Source organism: Chiroxiphia lanceolata, chromosome 7 (genome assembly GCF_009829145.1).
Source record: "Chiroxiphia lanceolata isolate bChiLan1 chromosome 7, bChiLan1.pri, whole genome shotgun sequence".
Classification (NCBI taxonomy): Eukaryota; Metazoa; Chordata; class Aves; order Passeriformes; family Pipridae; genus Chiroxiphia; species Chiroxiphia lanceolata.
Window position 1 is genome coordinate 14,761,611 of NC_045643.1, and position 15,126 is coordinate 14,776,736.

The 15,126-nt window shown below is 38.1% G+C and overlaps 1 protein-coding gene across 9 annotated transcripts in view; it reads left to right on the forward strand.

The window, feature by feature from the left end:
- Positions 1–15,126, forward strand: part of PDE1A (phosphodiesterase 1A) — a 203,194-nt gene that overhangs the window by 180,436 nt on the left and 7,632 nt on the right. For 7 of the 9 annotated variants that reach the window (XM_032693796.1, XM_032693795.1, XM_032693794.1 and 4 more), the window contains 3 exons: positions 1,147–1,267; positions 3,312–3,496; positions 12,385–12,660. In XM_032693796.1, the coding sequence (XP_032549687.1) occupies positions 1,147–1,267; positions 3,312–3,496; positions 12,385–12,660 (582 nt within the window). Of the gene's footprint in view, positions 1–1,146; positions 1,268–3,311; positions 3,497–12,384; positions 12,661–13,220; positions 13,498–15,126 lie in introns of those variants that run through there. The other 2 variants (XM_032693799.1, XM_032693801.1) reach the window with 2 other exon arrangements.

Sequence of the window (15,126 nt, forward strand, 5' to 3'; positions counted from 1 at the left end):
ACGAAATTCCTACGCTCTTACAGCAGAATCTGATCTCAAAAGAACGTGACGTAATTTCGTTATATGTGATGCCAAGGAGGGGTAAGAAAGGGATTAACCAAAGTACTGCACATAAGCCTAGCTTCTACTGTACACACTTTAGAGTCTGGTAGATCATGTCCTCAAATTGATTATCAGGAACTTTCAGGTCTGTCTCTACTATAACCTGAAAGCCTGATACCAGTTTGTAGATGCGTCTCAACTAAGAGCTAATTCATATATCAGATCTCTGTACTGCAATTATGCCTGTCAGTGTGTCAGGGTCAAACTACACAGGGTCAAGCCTCCCTGAATTGACAAGGACCACTGCATTCTGTCACTCAAGATGTCCTTTATTCCATTTCCCTGGGATTTTAAAGGAACAATGCTTAAGCATCATACCTACTGCAGAAGAGAAGCTGAATTCTAGATTGAATCACTGTTGCTAACCTTTGTGCTGTATTGCATGGTTAGAGTATGAAGACATCTGGAAATCTGTTGCTAGCTCATGTTTTAACATATTTTTTTTCTATTAAGTGCTCAGGAGAGAATAATGCTTCATTCTCTCACTGTGTCATTTCATATCGTGATGAGCACTTTAAAATGTAAAAGACATTGTTCAGAGCTGACATCTCAGAACTGTGGGATAAATGCTGTCTCCTAAGGATATTACTTGTTCTCTTCACTGATTTGACAGAACCCTCCTACACACTGTGAAATAACACTTTACCTCCACAGAATAATAAACAGCAATTTGAAATATTAACTCCTTGGCAAGAAGCTCCGAATGGTAAAAGAGACAGCGTGACTTCTAGTGCTCTGGCTCAACAGTAGCTTCCCTTCTATTCAATAATTAATATTCATTTCAAATGGTAGGTGTGTTCTGCAGTGCATAAAATTTACAAGAAAAAAGAATGAAAAGCTGTAATTATTAGTATCTAGTTATATCTATACAGCTTTAGGTGTTTTTTGTTTCAGTTGTGCTTTTTTGTTCAAGATTATACTAGTGATATCTAGTATATTGAATTGGGACTACAGTAAGAAAATCAACCTGATAGCAAGTATTTATTTTTAGATTTGAGACTTGTGGAAATGTAAAATCTGATTTTCTCTCTTTTTCTTCTTTAGGTTTCATTGATTTCATTGTAGAACCAACATTTTCTCTTCTTACGGACTCAATGGAGAAAATTGTTATGCCTCTTATAGAGGAAGCATCAAAATCTGAAAGTCCTGCATTTGGGACCCCCAGGTGTGAATACACTGCTTAGTTATTGAACTAACTAACATAAGCTCACTTAATAATGTCATTCTCAGAGTTATCTCAATTATTTTAACAGTTGGGAAGGTAACATAAATAGCTGTACAGTATTGCCACCCTGTGGTGCTACTTTGTATTTGCAATGTGCTATTACTCCATTCACTGAATGATTGTGTGCATAAAAAGGCAGAACCACAATAGCGATCAGAATAAACACATATAAAATAAGAAATCGATTTTCTACTTTTTTGATATAATCTTTGCAGTAGATTATTGAAATTCCTGGGTGTCTTGTCTTAAACCATTTTCAGTATCATTTTAATTGACAATACCAAAAGTCATTCTTGTGTTTGGGAGAGACAATAGGAAGTGGAGGTGATGATGAAGGTGGTTTCAGGTTTTTTCTGTTCTTTATTATGTGGCAAGTCACCTTCCCACTTCACCTCTCCATGTTAGTATTATTTCATGTATACACTTGGGACAGAACTGGTGGCACTTATATTCCACTTGAAAAAACTAAATAAGTGAGATGGGAAGGGGGGGTGTTGCACATCAAGCTCATGATTTTTCATCATGGTAGAAGTTGTATATAAAACAAACTAGCTATGACAGACAGCGTAGAGTGACTCTGTGCTGAAAGCATTGTTGGATAGTCAGATACTGCCCTTACAAATACTTGCTCTGTTATCACATTTTTTTTCACTTAAAAACTGTAACTTGAGCTTTCACCCAGGTTATTAATATGATGAATCTACTGGGCAATATTTCATTTGCTGGGCATTCGTTAACTTTTAGTAACAAAATGGTGAACCTACCTCTTTATTTTGACTACTAGAAGTAAGTAGAAATTACTAGAAGTAAGTATCTATGACAGTGTTTTTAGTGTTTGGGGAAGCAGTGTTAAACAAAGGTATTACTGATAATAAATTTGCTTACATACTCACTTCTTCACAAATGAGGCATTAGCAGCTGCAAATGATTAGCAGCTCTGTGCTTCACTTCTGGTTGATGTTCGTGACTGAGTCGTAGATCAACAAAGACTTATCATCCAGCAAAACTTCCTTGTGTGAAGTGGAGGTTAAAGAGCCTTTTAATTTGTATGGAATCAAGAGCCACACTTACGAAGAGAATGGAGAGCCTATAGCATGATACAGAAAAGTTTGAGTCAGGACAGTTGCACAAACACTACTGAGTGGACGTCATGAGGGGTGCAGTGGTGCCTGGAAAACGTTAGGATTATAGTCTATTCTTTCCGTTCTATCCCATTTAACATCTCTGGAGCACATGGAAATTACAGTTAACTCTTCTTGGGAAGTTCTCACTGAAACTATTTCCTGCTTAATGGAAAACTATTTGTATGCTTATTAACATTTGTCTGTGGCACCAATGAGATAAACTACGCAGCATAGTTGAGTAAAAAAAACCTATTATGACATGGTCACCTGTACAAAGGTGGAAATAGGTCTGATTTTTTTAATCCTAAGAAAATAAAGAGCGTTCATTATTTTGTCTCACCTTTACATGTATATGCATACACACATATGAATAATCAATTTGACTTCTACCTTACCTTATGTGTAAAGTAGCTGCAGTTGCTATTGAGTGAATTTTAAAACCACTATACTAAGTCCTGCTTGAAGTAATGTAGCTTGAAGAGGATTTTCAATTCAAGTGAAACTTACCTGTCATATAGTTTCGTCTCCTCCTTTTTTTAACTGGGTCAAAAATAACAGATATCTTTCCTATGAGCCCCAAAGATACCATTCACTATTCACACAGCTAAGAAGGTGCTCCAAAGTGGCTGCATAAACATTCTTTCAAGAATCGACTCACAAGTAACGTGTTTTCAGCTGTCACATTTTTTTTCAACAATTTTCTGGAAAAATGTTGGTGAGACATCTTGTGTCTTAGGCACTCTGTAGTGAAAACTATTATTTCAAGTTAGTTCCTAAGCAACTTGATTCAGATTATCTGTTTGTATATTATTAAAATTGAGTGACTGTGTTCATAATTTGGTTTTTTTTCCCTTGTGCAGTCAAAATAGTTTGGGAGCAGTAAGCAATGCTGAAGCACAAAGACGACCTGGTTTTAAAAGCACAGGTGATGGAGGAACTCACGCAGAAAATTCTCTAGCAACTGTAGACCTAAGGAGCTTTAAGGACAACTTGATGAAGATCATTCAAGCAAACAAAGAAAGATGGAAAGAATTAGCAGCAGAAGGTATGATATATTAAGGTGAAATGTTTGTATAGGTTACTCCCTAAGATCTCACCTACTTCCATTTTTTAATTTCATTTAACCTGTAAAAATACATAGTTGTCTTGTATTCATATATTTTATGTCTTAATGTTTGTTTAGATGGTCTTGTTTTGCTCTCTCAGGAGATGTAGGTGGTTAGAGTATGAAAGTAAATCCTATAGCCTGTACAATAAGGCTTTGTGCTGTTCAGCTTATCTTTAGAGATTTGGTTTATAAATGTGCATTCTTGCACATTTAATTGTAACTGATACTGACATCTGCTTTAAATGCCAAAATCAAGAATTCAAAGTAGTGTGTGCCACCACATTTCTTTAGAAATGTGAAAGTTGTACTTTGCTATTAGAAATGCTATTTGTTCCCCGATGTATGGAACAAAATTCAGTATTGCAGGCTTCTTTGGACTATGCTGTAGGCAATTATTTAAATGACCCAGTGGATCTAAAGATTTGAGCAATCACTGCATGTATTATGCCCAAACAGGGCAAAAAGGGACTCTTCATTTGCCAGTAGACAGTTAATAAAACCAAACCTGCATCAAGCATCTTAGTTCATAAGCCATACCTGAAAATTTTCTGGAGTTACAGTTATCTAAGTGAAGTGTTTTGTGATAATTGTTGCACAGAATTTATAGCTTTGATCCAGGTTAAGTGAATGCCATTTGGGAATATGTTGTCCATAGTCTATGTTGTTTCTGAGTAAGTATATTTCAGCATAACATTTCACTGCTGAGATTGGTCTTGCTGTACATGACCTTATACTGACGGCTGGGAATGATATCCTGGAACCCAGTGCCAACCTTGTTTTTCATCCTATCATCCCAATCAACATGTTTTTTTCTCAAAGAGGTGCCAGACAAGACAGAAAAACAGTGCTGAACAGTGATAAAATCTGATTTAGTGCTAAATTGCAAATGAATATTCTCATTAGGAGAATATTAAGAGCAAGCTTCCATATATCTATTGTGACAAAGACTTGAGAGTTAGAAGAGGCAGCTGAGGAGAAGACTTGACCAATATTGCCCCTTCTTCATGAGTAGCTTCATAAAACCAATTGTCTCCTTTGGTCTTGCCCAACGAATACTGACTGGTCAAAAGGAGAAAGCTGCTAATTTACAGTGATCAATAATAACAGCAGACCATCAGAGTGTCCAAGGCCACTTAGCTATAGCCTGCAGAAATCAAAGAGCCCTGAGCTAGTGACAAACAAGGTCCTTCAATATGGAAGAATGGAGAACTTGTTATCTGGAAGTTTGCCATTTCCAGTTACACATAACTAACCAGATTGATTCTGGTACATCAGCTTTTTGGTGTATTGTTTTGGAGGTGTACAGTGGTATCAGAGAGCACTGTTGTTTCTCCTTCATTCCTAGTGCCTTGTAGTGCTCTATAAATTACTAATATATTTAGCCCAGTTTTACTGGGCTTTTGACAGCCGCTGAAAACACAAAGCTTCTCACAGAAAGAGACTTAAGAATTCTTCTGGGTAAGATTGTTTCTCTATGCAGTCAGTATTAATGTGAGGCCAAGCAAAATCCTGAATCTCTGGGCATGATTTCTACTGTGAAAAACAAGGATGTTAACGTTCAAGACTCCATGGATTTTGTTGAGATTGTGATTGTCCTAAACTTCTTTCCTTCCATCAAATTGACTAATGAAGTATGTCTAAGTATTTCCTGAAAAGAATTGTGGAATTACGGTAAAATGTACATTAGGAAAGCTAATGGGTAAATGAAAATAGCTGGTGTTGAGGTCAGAACCTGATGAACAGTATTGTCTCTGTGTGATTGTGGCTGAATCTGATCTTTTAAACCTCTGTATAAGGAAGAGATTAATAGAAATCTGCTCCCATGAAGAGATTACTTACAGCAACATCTGCAGTTGACTGAAGCGCGACATAGAGACCCTCAGGGTGCCTGGTTAGACTCTAAGAGGAACCTTGCAAATAATGCAAATGCTTTTGAGTACACATTTATATTTTGTTAGTAAACAGATAGTGGTTTTTTTCATAAAAGCTGGGGGGGGGGAATATATATGTTTTGTGAAAGTTATTATATTTTTCATTCATTTGGAATGGAACATCTGGGTCTATAGTCCATATGTGGGCCCTAAGGACTGCTGGAAAGGAGTTTTTCCTCTAAGTGAATGCAGCCATCTATAGAGCATTATCTGAGGTAGCACACAAGTTCTTGCCACATAATGCTCGTCCAGCATATCTTCTCTGAAGCTGTACCCTGCAAAAGCTGAAAATCCTTAATCAGACTGTGCAAAATGCACATCTAGGAAAGAATAAAAAATATGGCAATATATTGCTTTACCACTTGAAATTCTTTTCAGATTACAGTCAAGTTTGACTAAGCTTGTAAGTGAATAACCTGAGACCTTGAACTTCAGATAATTAGACTCATCCTTTCTGAATCTCATATTACCTTCCTTCTCTGACTCTATTGCTTGATGAAAAGTCTTTAGGTTGCTCTGGGCATATGTATGGAGTTGTGCTTTATTCATAGGTTAGTAGGAGCACATACTGAGAGAAGAGATGTCAGGGATAAGTCACTACCAGAGTGAAAAGAGTATTGTTATTGCTGTAGTTGTTCCTAGCTAGATAATCTATGACAAGTCACAAATTGCTGAGCACACTGAGGAGGTCACATGTACTAGAATAGTGTGCTGTGCTAGTAAGCAGGCTGGCTCTTAGTGTAGATCTTCAAACACACTTCCTGAACTGACTGAGACAAACAGAAGTTGTGCTGTTAGAAGAACCATCTGCATTCTTGTCGGTGGGCTCTGCAAACACTAGATATTGTTCCCAGATTAGCTCAGAGGCTCAGGAAAAGTTGGCTCTATAAGATGTGGTACTACAGATGCACAAGGAATATAGAAAGGAAACTAGCAACAATCCATATAATTTCCTGAGGATGACCTGAACTCATTCCAGCTTCTCACATTTTCGGGATAAGGCTACTCATCTGTTTGGGAGGTGGTTCAACTGGAGCAAAGGTTCCTTTAGCAAGGGCTGGAGAAGATGATCTGACTCTTATGCCCAGACAGTCCAGAGCAGAAGACCAATCCCCACTGATAGTGTTGTTGACAGGGCAGCTTTCCAGGAGATGGTGGTGCTGTCTCTCCCTGAAAAGACAGTTGCTGTTGAGTCTTGATTCAGAGTAAGCAGCTTGTGCAAGGAACAGCGTGCTTTGTTTTTGGGAAGTCCTGTTTTAGTAAGGAAAGCATTTATCTACCTAGGCAGCTGTTTGAAAGCTTCCTTAACAGAAGGCTCAATAAATAGGATGGCTCCACTTTGCTAAAAGGGCCATGTCTTCTATAATTGATGCAGAGGAGCTCAGTGCTCTGTAGCCTAAGGGTCTTCAACCTTTCACCACTGGAGAATTAGAGGAATGTTTCTCAGGCCTTTCAGGGAATGCTGTTAACAGGGAATTACCATAATGATCAAACATTTGGGATTCTAATTTGAAAGCCTTGATGTTTAATTAATATTCCAGGCCCCAATCACCAGATAATCTGTCTTTGTTCAACTCAGCACAGTGATAAAGATATTGTTCCATCTTGCACTTTTTTCAACACATACTGTTGATGGGTGCTGCTGTTTGCAATTATGGTAGTTGTAGCAAATAGACAGTAAATTTGCTCAGATGCATCTGAGAGGTTCTTTCATTAGAGAAGATGTTTGATAAGTAGATTTTAAGGTCGGAAAGTTATAGACCTATTGAGAAAGCTATAAGAAACGCAAAACTTGTGGGGAAAGATTTAACTGTCATGTGAGATCCTTTATGGTGCAGTTCCTAGAACACAGAGAGATTGTAACACAATTATTTAATATTTTAAAAATGCAATGTTTATTCTCTATGCTTACAGTTTTTATTTCTTCATGCTTAGATTGTTCTATAAAAGTGTTCCAAAGGTTTACTAATAAAGCAAGCTCAGGTACTCTTAACAGAGTGTAAGTGTATGGACTAGTAATCATGCTTACCATCTCTTCAGTGGATATCATTGTAAATAAAGTTACAGGGATTAAATAATTATTTTCACTTTACAGTGAACAGAAGGAGGCACAGGCAGCTTAGGACACTCACCTGAGATCATATAATAACACGAGGGAATGCAGCATGCACACCAAGAGTTCAGCTGCCGGTCAAGTGGGCCCATCATTGAAGTGTGCTAACATTCATCTTCAGGATAATAGAACAACAGTGTTACTTGTTCTCATTTTATGCTTGTGTAACTCTTCTAAAGAATTAAGTATTACAGGACCTGACCAAAGGTTGCATTATTTGTTTGGAAAGTAATCAGTGACAAATGTCCTCAACACCCTTTGGCAGTGCACTGGGCTGCACGGCTTGAAAATGTGTGCCTGAGATGACTGACCTCACCCAGGTGGAATGAAAAATATGAGGTTGAACGAGTCTCTCACACTATCCTCTGCCTCATTTTGATAGTAAAAATATGAAAAAATGACAACTATTGCATCTTTGCAGTAGAGATCAGCTTTTTTTTCCCCCACGGGCAGCAATTTTGAATAACAAATGTCTCCTCTGAAAGACCTCTGCATAGTACCTGCAGGCCCCCCTCGGGCACTTTCAGTCCTGCATACTTTCAGTCACAATAACCACGGGGTTCAGTTCCATTTTGTCTGAAAGATTTTCTCTGCAGACTCACTAATAAGAAGAGAGCAGCAGCTGCTGAAATGTGAAAATCCGAGAGTGATGATCTGATAGCATGTTAATGTGATTTAGCAGTCGCTAGGAAGGGTGGGCAGTGGGAGGATGTGTGTGACAGTCACAGAAACTGACTGACAGTTTGGCACATGAAATCCACCCTAACGGACTGTTTTAATCTGTTGGAGAAAAATCAATTCAGGAGGCTAAAGGAGCTCCATCTACTATCAATGACAGTGATTTTAATTGCAGCGCTAAAATGCTTAGGTCATAAGCAGTTTTTGAGCTAATTCAGAAACGTGTTAAGATTGGTGAGAAAAGGAGCATTGTCTGAGTATGTGCAATGAACGGGTTGAGCTAAGAGTAGGAAGAAACATTCAGGATTGACAATATCTGGTGAATTGCAGACCAAAGAATGATAACTGACCAAATAATGGAACCTGTTTTATATCTCCCTGGAGTACACAATGGAGAGCTGGCCCACCTCTGCACATGACAAACTACATGATTTAAAGCACCTTTTCCATCTAGTAGGCTCAGAGCAGAGCAGCATGTCCCTTCCATTCCCTGTACTGAAAGTTCCAGCATTCAATCCCCTGTGTTTACAGCTAAACTGCAAAAGAGAAGTATAAAGCAGAGGTAGCAACCTTAGGAAACCATAAACTCACAAATTAATTTTTATCAAATCCTTTAGTGAAAAGTTTTGATAGCTAATTAAGTCTTTGCTACTTTTTCTATATGACATAGTGCTGTAACATTAAGTGCCACTGGATTACATGGTTTGCACTGGTTTTATATACTCCTATATCTGTGATGAAATTTGTGGGGGGAGTTGAAAGGAGAAGGAATCACTATCTAAATAAAGCTGTAGGTTACTGCAATATTTTATTGAGTTTGAAAATGGCAGATTAGTTGGGAAAAATCACAGTTGTTTGGGAACTCTTGGACATGTCTTTAAACTTACTTGGAAATTCCAGAGGCAACAGGATAAGTCCTCTCATTTTCTGCAAAATTTTTATGCTTTGTGCTGGTGTCTTCTCCTTCTCTTTAAAATGGCTGATGTGCGAACCTGTCTTTTAGAATGTTGCAGTTCCTTCCCATGTTGTCCTGGTTTTGGTTGTTTGTCACTGCTTCCTGGAATTTTTTTTTACAGTAAAAAAGAAGGCAGACAAAACTAGAAACCAAAGTTTGGGGTAATATACACAGAGAGTCCATAATATCCAGCAGCATTCTTCTTTTACAGAGTCCTCAAATAATTTAATTCTTAGTGAAGATGAACAGCTTTCCTCATTAATTCAGTAGTTTTCTAATTGTTAAAACTTCCATGTCATTATGTCTTTCTGTAAGGGTAAGTTATGGTAGCTTATTTTTAAACACAGCCAATGAAAATAGCAATGGGATTCAGCAGATACTTGTTTCACTGGAGCTAAGTGCTGCTGGTTTGAGATGTCCTAATTACACATGGCTTACGTTCTTCCTCTCCACTCTTATTAAGTCAGTACATGCTCAAGTGATGCAGTTGCTGTAAATAGAAAGGTGATTTATAAACCCTGTACTGTGCAGGTGATAGTAGTTGAATGCTCTATTTCCTCACAGAAAGGGGAGGAAAAGAAAGATGATGGACAGAAGAGAAAGTTCAAAAATGTAGAAAAGCTTCCTCACCCCTTAGACCATGTCCTGAAAGTGTTGCTGCAGACACAGGCAGTAACAGAGCAGAGCTGGTGGCAAGCAGCCCTACAGCACAGCGCTAGAATACCAGCATTTTTCAGCTATTCTGAAGTTTGGCTGTTGCCTTACAAGTGCTGCCAGTTTTCCAAACAAAGCAATGCATAACAATTATTTTGCCAACAGCCCAGCCTAAACACAGGGGAAGAAATGCACCACTTCTATCACGTTTATGTGTCAAATGCCATTGTTCCTTCTCATAAAAGACTGTGATTTAAAGCTGGAGTTCAGAAATGGCATAAAAATACAGAAGAAGGGAATAAGATGGAGTCACCCCTAACAGATAAGTTAGGAGAAGCCATTTGTTTTATAGATGAATTCGCACAAATTTTTCTGAATTTGCTTGGATTCTTGTAAAGAAAACATTACCAAACAGTTGAATATATGTAAACAGGCCTGGCTTCTGGCACTTAGTTACTGAGTTAAAACAGAGAAAACAACAGTAATACATACCCTGAGTTCACTGCACTGAACAATACACTTCTGCCTGCCTTTATCTGAATGGATATGATAATCCCTAAGCTTTTTAGTGCCTAACTGACCCAGGCCCCCCTCCCCTTCGCCCCCCCCCAAAAAAAAAAATTAAAAAAATAGAGGAATTTTTCTGAGGGCCAAGATGGATGGTTGTTTAATCTTATGTACCATATTCATATATTTGCTCTTACTGAATATTGGCAATGTTGTAAATGCCAGGTTACCTTGTTCACTTAATATACCCTACTTCCATTTTTGGCTGGCCATGACAACATGTGCCCATAGGGAAAGGGGAGCTTGCTCTTCCCAGCAGCCCAGTGCCTGGTGAGGGGCAGCAGCCTTGCCATTGCTCTCAGAGGGTCCTGGCCATTAGTGGCTGTCTGGAAGTAGACACTACCACGGTATTTATTACAATTCTTACTGTGCAGCAGTGGGGATCAAACATTATGCCAGCTCCATTTCTCTTACACTACTATTATAACTTATCAGTGCATATTTCTTAGTGGGTTTACCCCAACTTCTTCTTTGTAAGAACTGCATTGAAATCTGTAGAAAAAAAGTGTACCTGTCCAAGTTTTAGAAGATTTGAAATCCAAAACAAGCAGGTCTCTAAAGTTGGGGGAAAATGGCTTAACAATTTAGAAATTGCTCAAATTTTAAAGTTCTTGATTTTTTAAAAAAATATGCTAGAAAGTATAACTGACAAAAGAAATAAATTATTTAGCTATTCCGTGCTTCTGTGCATCAGTTCAGGTTTGGAGGTGTTCCCTTCCATCCTGTTTCACAGAACTTTTCTCTGAATTCAGGGGGAACTTTTCTCTGGATTCAGAAAAGTGAGGTGGTGCCAAATACTGATGTGGTAAAAATATGCTTACAGTTTGGTCTATCTTTGAGTTGTCATGTGCAATCACTTCTGGTCTGGATTTGGACTGGTCACTCAAAATCAGAGTTTCTGGGAGCTGCCAGTTGAACTCAATAAGTACCCCAATGCTTGATTTTCTTTCTTAATACAGTGTGCACATCCAAGTTAGAAATTTTATGCAATATCATGCAGCTGATTTGTGCAAGTGTTGTTCAAACTGCAATTGCTTTCATTTTTTAAATTGATAGTGTTTGGTATATTCTATAGGAGTATACAGATTTTAAAATCTAAATTTATGAAATACAGATTATAATAGCAAGAGAAATAGGCCCTCCATGAAGATGGTACATTTTTTTTTTGTTGGACTCTTCACCTGCTATCACAAGTTTTCCATTCTCTGGGTTTTTTTCATCTTCTAGTTACTCCTTGTACTATCTCTCTGTGCTGTTCTGTTCTGTCTCCTTTTACTCTGGGCCATTTCATTTTTTTGTTCTCCAAATCTCTGCAATACAGCAAGGAGTAGACCCTTCCACAAACATTATTTTTTTGGGTTGCTGCTGTCCCCTGAAGTGCAATTTCCCCCATTAGGCATAATGGTAGCAGTACTGGATAGCACATGTAACCCCCTATAACTTGTTTCAGCTGAAGCTTTGTATGAGCTGATGCTTTGGACTTTTCCAGGCTGACAGGCCCATTTCCTTCAGGGCTTCCCTTCAATTCTGATGCATGCTGCATTCTGAGCCAGGTGCTCCACTCCATGCCCTCTCTCTCTTGCAGAACTGATGAGCTCTACACTTCCTAGTCCTGTAGTGGTAAACCCTCCTGCAGGGGGACATGCCTGCAGCATGGGGTCCTCCTGCTTCCATCCTTCAGGTTACTGTGTGTCTGATGATGCTCCTTGCTCTGTATTATGGCCAAAAATACCAGAAAGAGGACAACTATGGTTCAGTTGCAGTAGTGCAAGCAGAAGCAGAATCTGAGCCATATTAAACACAGCAGTGGGCATGCCCTCATGTTCACAGTGTTCCCATGTGCAGCTCTATCTGTCACTACTCTGAAATCAAAAAACTGTGGCATATCCTTCTTATCTAATTCACCTATTTTGTTCCCTCTTTGTAGAAGAACTTGTGAAAAATGTTGATGAACAGGAAAAAGACCAAAGCAGAAATTCCACAGATGCACAGTTACAGGAAGAGACAACAAGGATACAAAATGAGAGTAGTCAGGGAAGTGATGGTACAACCTGTCCTCCCAGATCCATCGTCCTACAAGTAGTCTCTTTCGACACTCCTCTGAGTGATGAATCCAACTCAGAAAAATGCACTAACTCTGATCCGAACCAGAAAGATCTCACCGATGCCCAGCAAGAAACACAGAATACAGACCCACTGAATGGTAATGCTTCCTCACACAGCACCAGCCAGTCTAATGAAGCTGCCCAGGGCGAAGCTGCAGCAGTGTCTGGTATCTCCCTGACAAACATCAACAGTAATGTAAAATATTGAAATAAGGTGTTGTACAAACCACCAGCATAAGACAGTTTCTTTGGGCATGTGTAAAAGTATGAGCGTCCTAAAACCATCAAGAAGCTGTTTGATATAAACAAATATCAACTTCTTGATATCAGCTGTTTAGTATCCACTGGAAAAGTTTTTACATAATATACTTTAGTTGAACCGGAAGAATGATTTTGGAGTAATTTAAAGATGCATATTTGCAATTAAATAGCCTTTTGCTACTGGAGAATAAGGTAAACTTCCAAAATAGAGCTATCCAAACATTTTCTCTTTGAATAGGTAATTATGTTATTAAAATATACTCCCCTTAGTTTAGGCACCTAATATAATTGCTATGTTGCAAACCACATCCTTTGTACTAAACGTGAATCTTAGAGTTAAGGTAGATGGAATTTGCTAACTGTAGTAGTCATGGGACTGTGTCATTCTCTTAATCAGGAGGATCAGTCTCCTGACTGTAGCTGCAGGACAAGCAGAGCAGCCAGAAAATCCCTAAAATGTCAGAATATGTTTTTAGTGTGTAAGTATATTGTCGTAAGATGACTCTGTTTAGTATCTGGTGATTGCAATACAGTATCAAGAAAAAGATGCCCAAGCAATAGGAATAGATGTTATTAAAGGAAGAGAAAGACACTGTGCATCTTCATTTTATTTTCTGAGTTTGCTTATAGTTAGAATAAGCTTTGAGATATCAGGTTTATAAGACAAGACATATAATGACACTTCTATTCCTGACTTTTCGTTAAAATGCTAATCTCATTAATACTTTTATGACAGTAAGCCTTGCAATATTGTGCCAGAAGTATGGCATTGTCTGAGCAGCAACACTGAAGTGCTTGTAAGGCTTAGCTTAGACATGAGTATATGACTTGGTATGTTTCTCATAAATGTTTTTTATGGAGAACACCCACTTATTCTAGAGTTCCGTATTCCAGGGCTCCATGCTTTTATTGTTGGCAGTTCTTTTCCATCAGAAATAACAGATGGTTAATTTAGGGTCCTATATCAAAATATTTACACTAAAATAATTTTCACGGCATTTGAAGCTGTCTAATAACTGACATTTTATCTTTTGACATGTATTTTTTACACTAGTTTTTGTATTAAAGCCCAAATTGAAATTAAAGTGCCTTAGGAAAGTTCTTCATCTCCTGGATGAGGAGCACAGTCGGGAAAACTGCAGACTCTGCAGAAGGCAGTGGTGGTATAGCTGTCCTTGTGGGTCTTTAGATGGCTGACCAACAAAAATGCTATTTGAGAGATCAGATACAAATCAGCATGCAATTAGTTCACTCTGTTACCTTGTCAGTCTTTACATTCCACCTCTCCAGTGAGAACAGAGATTTCTTATCTTAGAACATACTAATTTCATTTGTTTTCTAATGCAGGGAATTTTCTAGAGAATGCCTTGTATTTTAAAACTTCAAACTGCAAAATTTATGAAAAGGATAAGAAGCAATTAAGTTTTAATAGTATATTTCCAAAGGTAACTATAATTTGGAATTATTTTTTTTCTTGAAGATAGTGAAAAAGATTTATTAACATAAATTACACCAATCCAAGGATGTTCATTTACTAGAGATGGCAATACTCAAAAAGAGTTCAGATTAATAATGAAACAGAAATAAGAGTTTACTTTAACTATTTTCTGAAGAAAAATAGTATTGGTAAGGCCCTGAACTAAAAGTCAGGGCACATACACAGAGGACATTGCTCAGCAGGAAACAGGGACGTATAGCAGGAGACATAACTGCATCAAGATTAATCACATCATAAGAGAAGCATTCTTTGTTATTCTTTAGGCAACTGCAGAGGCTGAGCAATGAGCCAATGCTCCCTTACTGGGATCCCCCAACTTACATCTGCACATCTTGTAGGTTTGGCAGCACACATTGCTGCTGATTGCCACAGAAAGTTTTAGTACAGAAATGCAGGTTTCTTCGCTGAAACTAATCATCCATGTCAAGTCTTTTACAAGCAGTGCTTGTAAAGCTTTCCTGCTGGTGAAAATGTGTAAAAAGTAGAGGCTACTGCTCATGCCATTGATTGAACACATGTCCAGCAGTTGTAAAATCCTTTTCTGAAGAGGTCTTCGAATTAGTTTGAAAACTGTTCATCTGACACAGTTTGTGAACAGATGTAATCATTCATTCTTGGTGTTATCATGAGAGATTATATTGGCAAAATGCTGTTGTCATGGTAAATTCAGAGAATTTATGCATTCCAAAGTATTTAGATCGTGCGTTCTAGAACAGGGACTTTTCCCCTGTTTAGACCTGTGAATCATTAAAATGTTTCCAGTAGAAATGTGCATCCCTGGTTAGACAACCTAAGCCTACAGGAA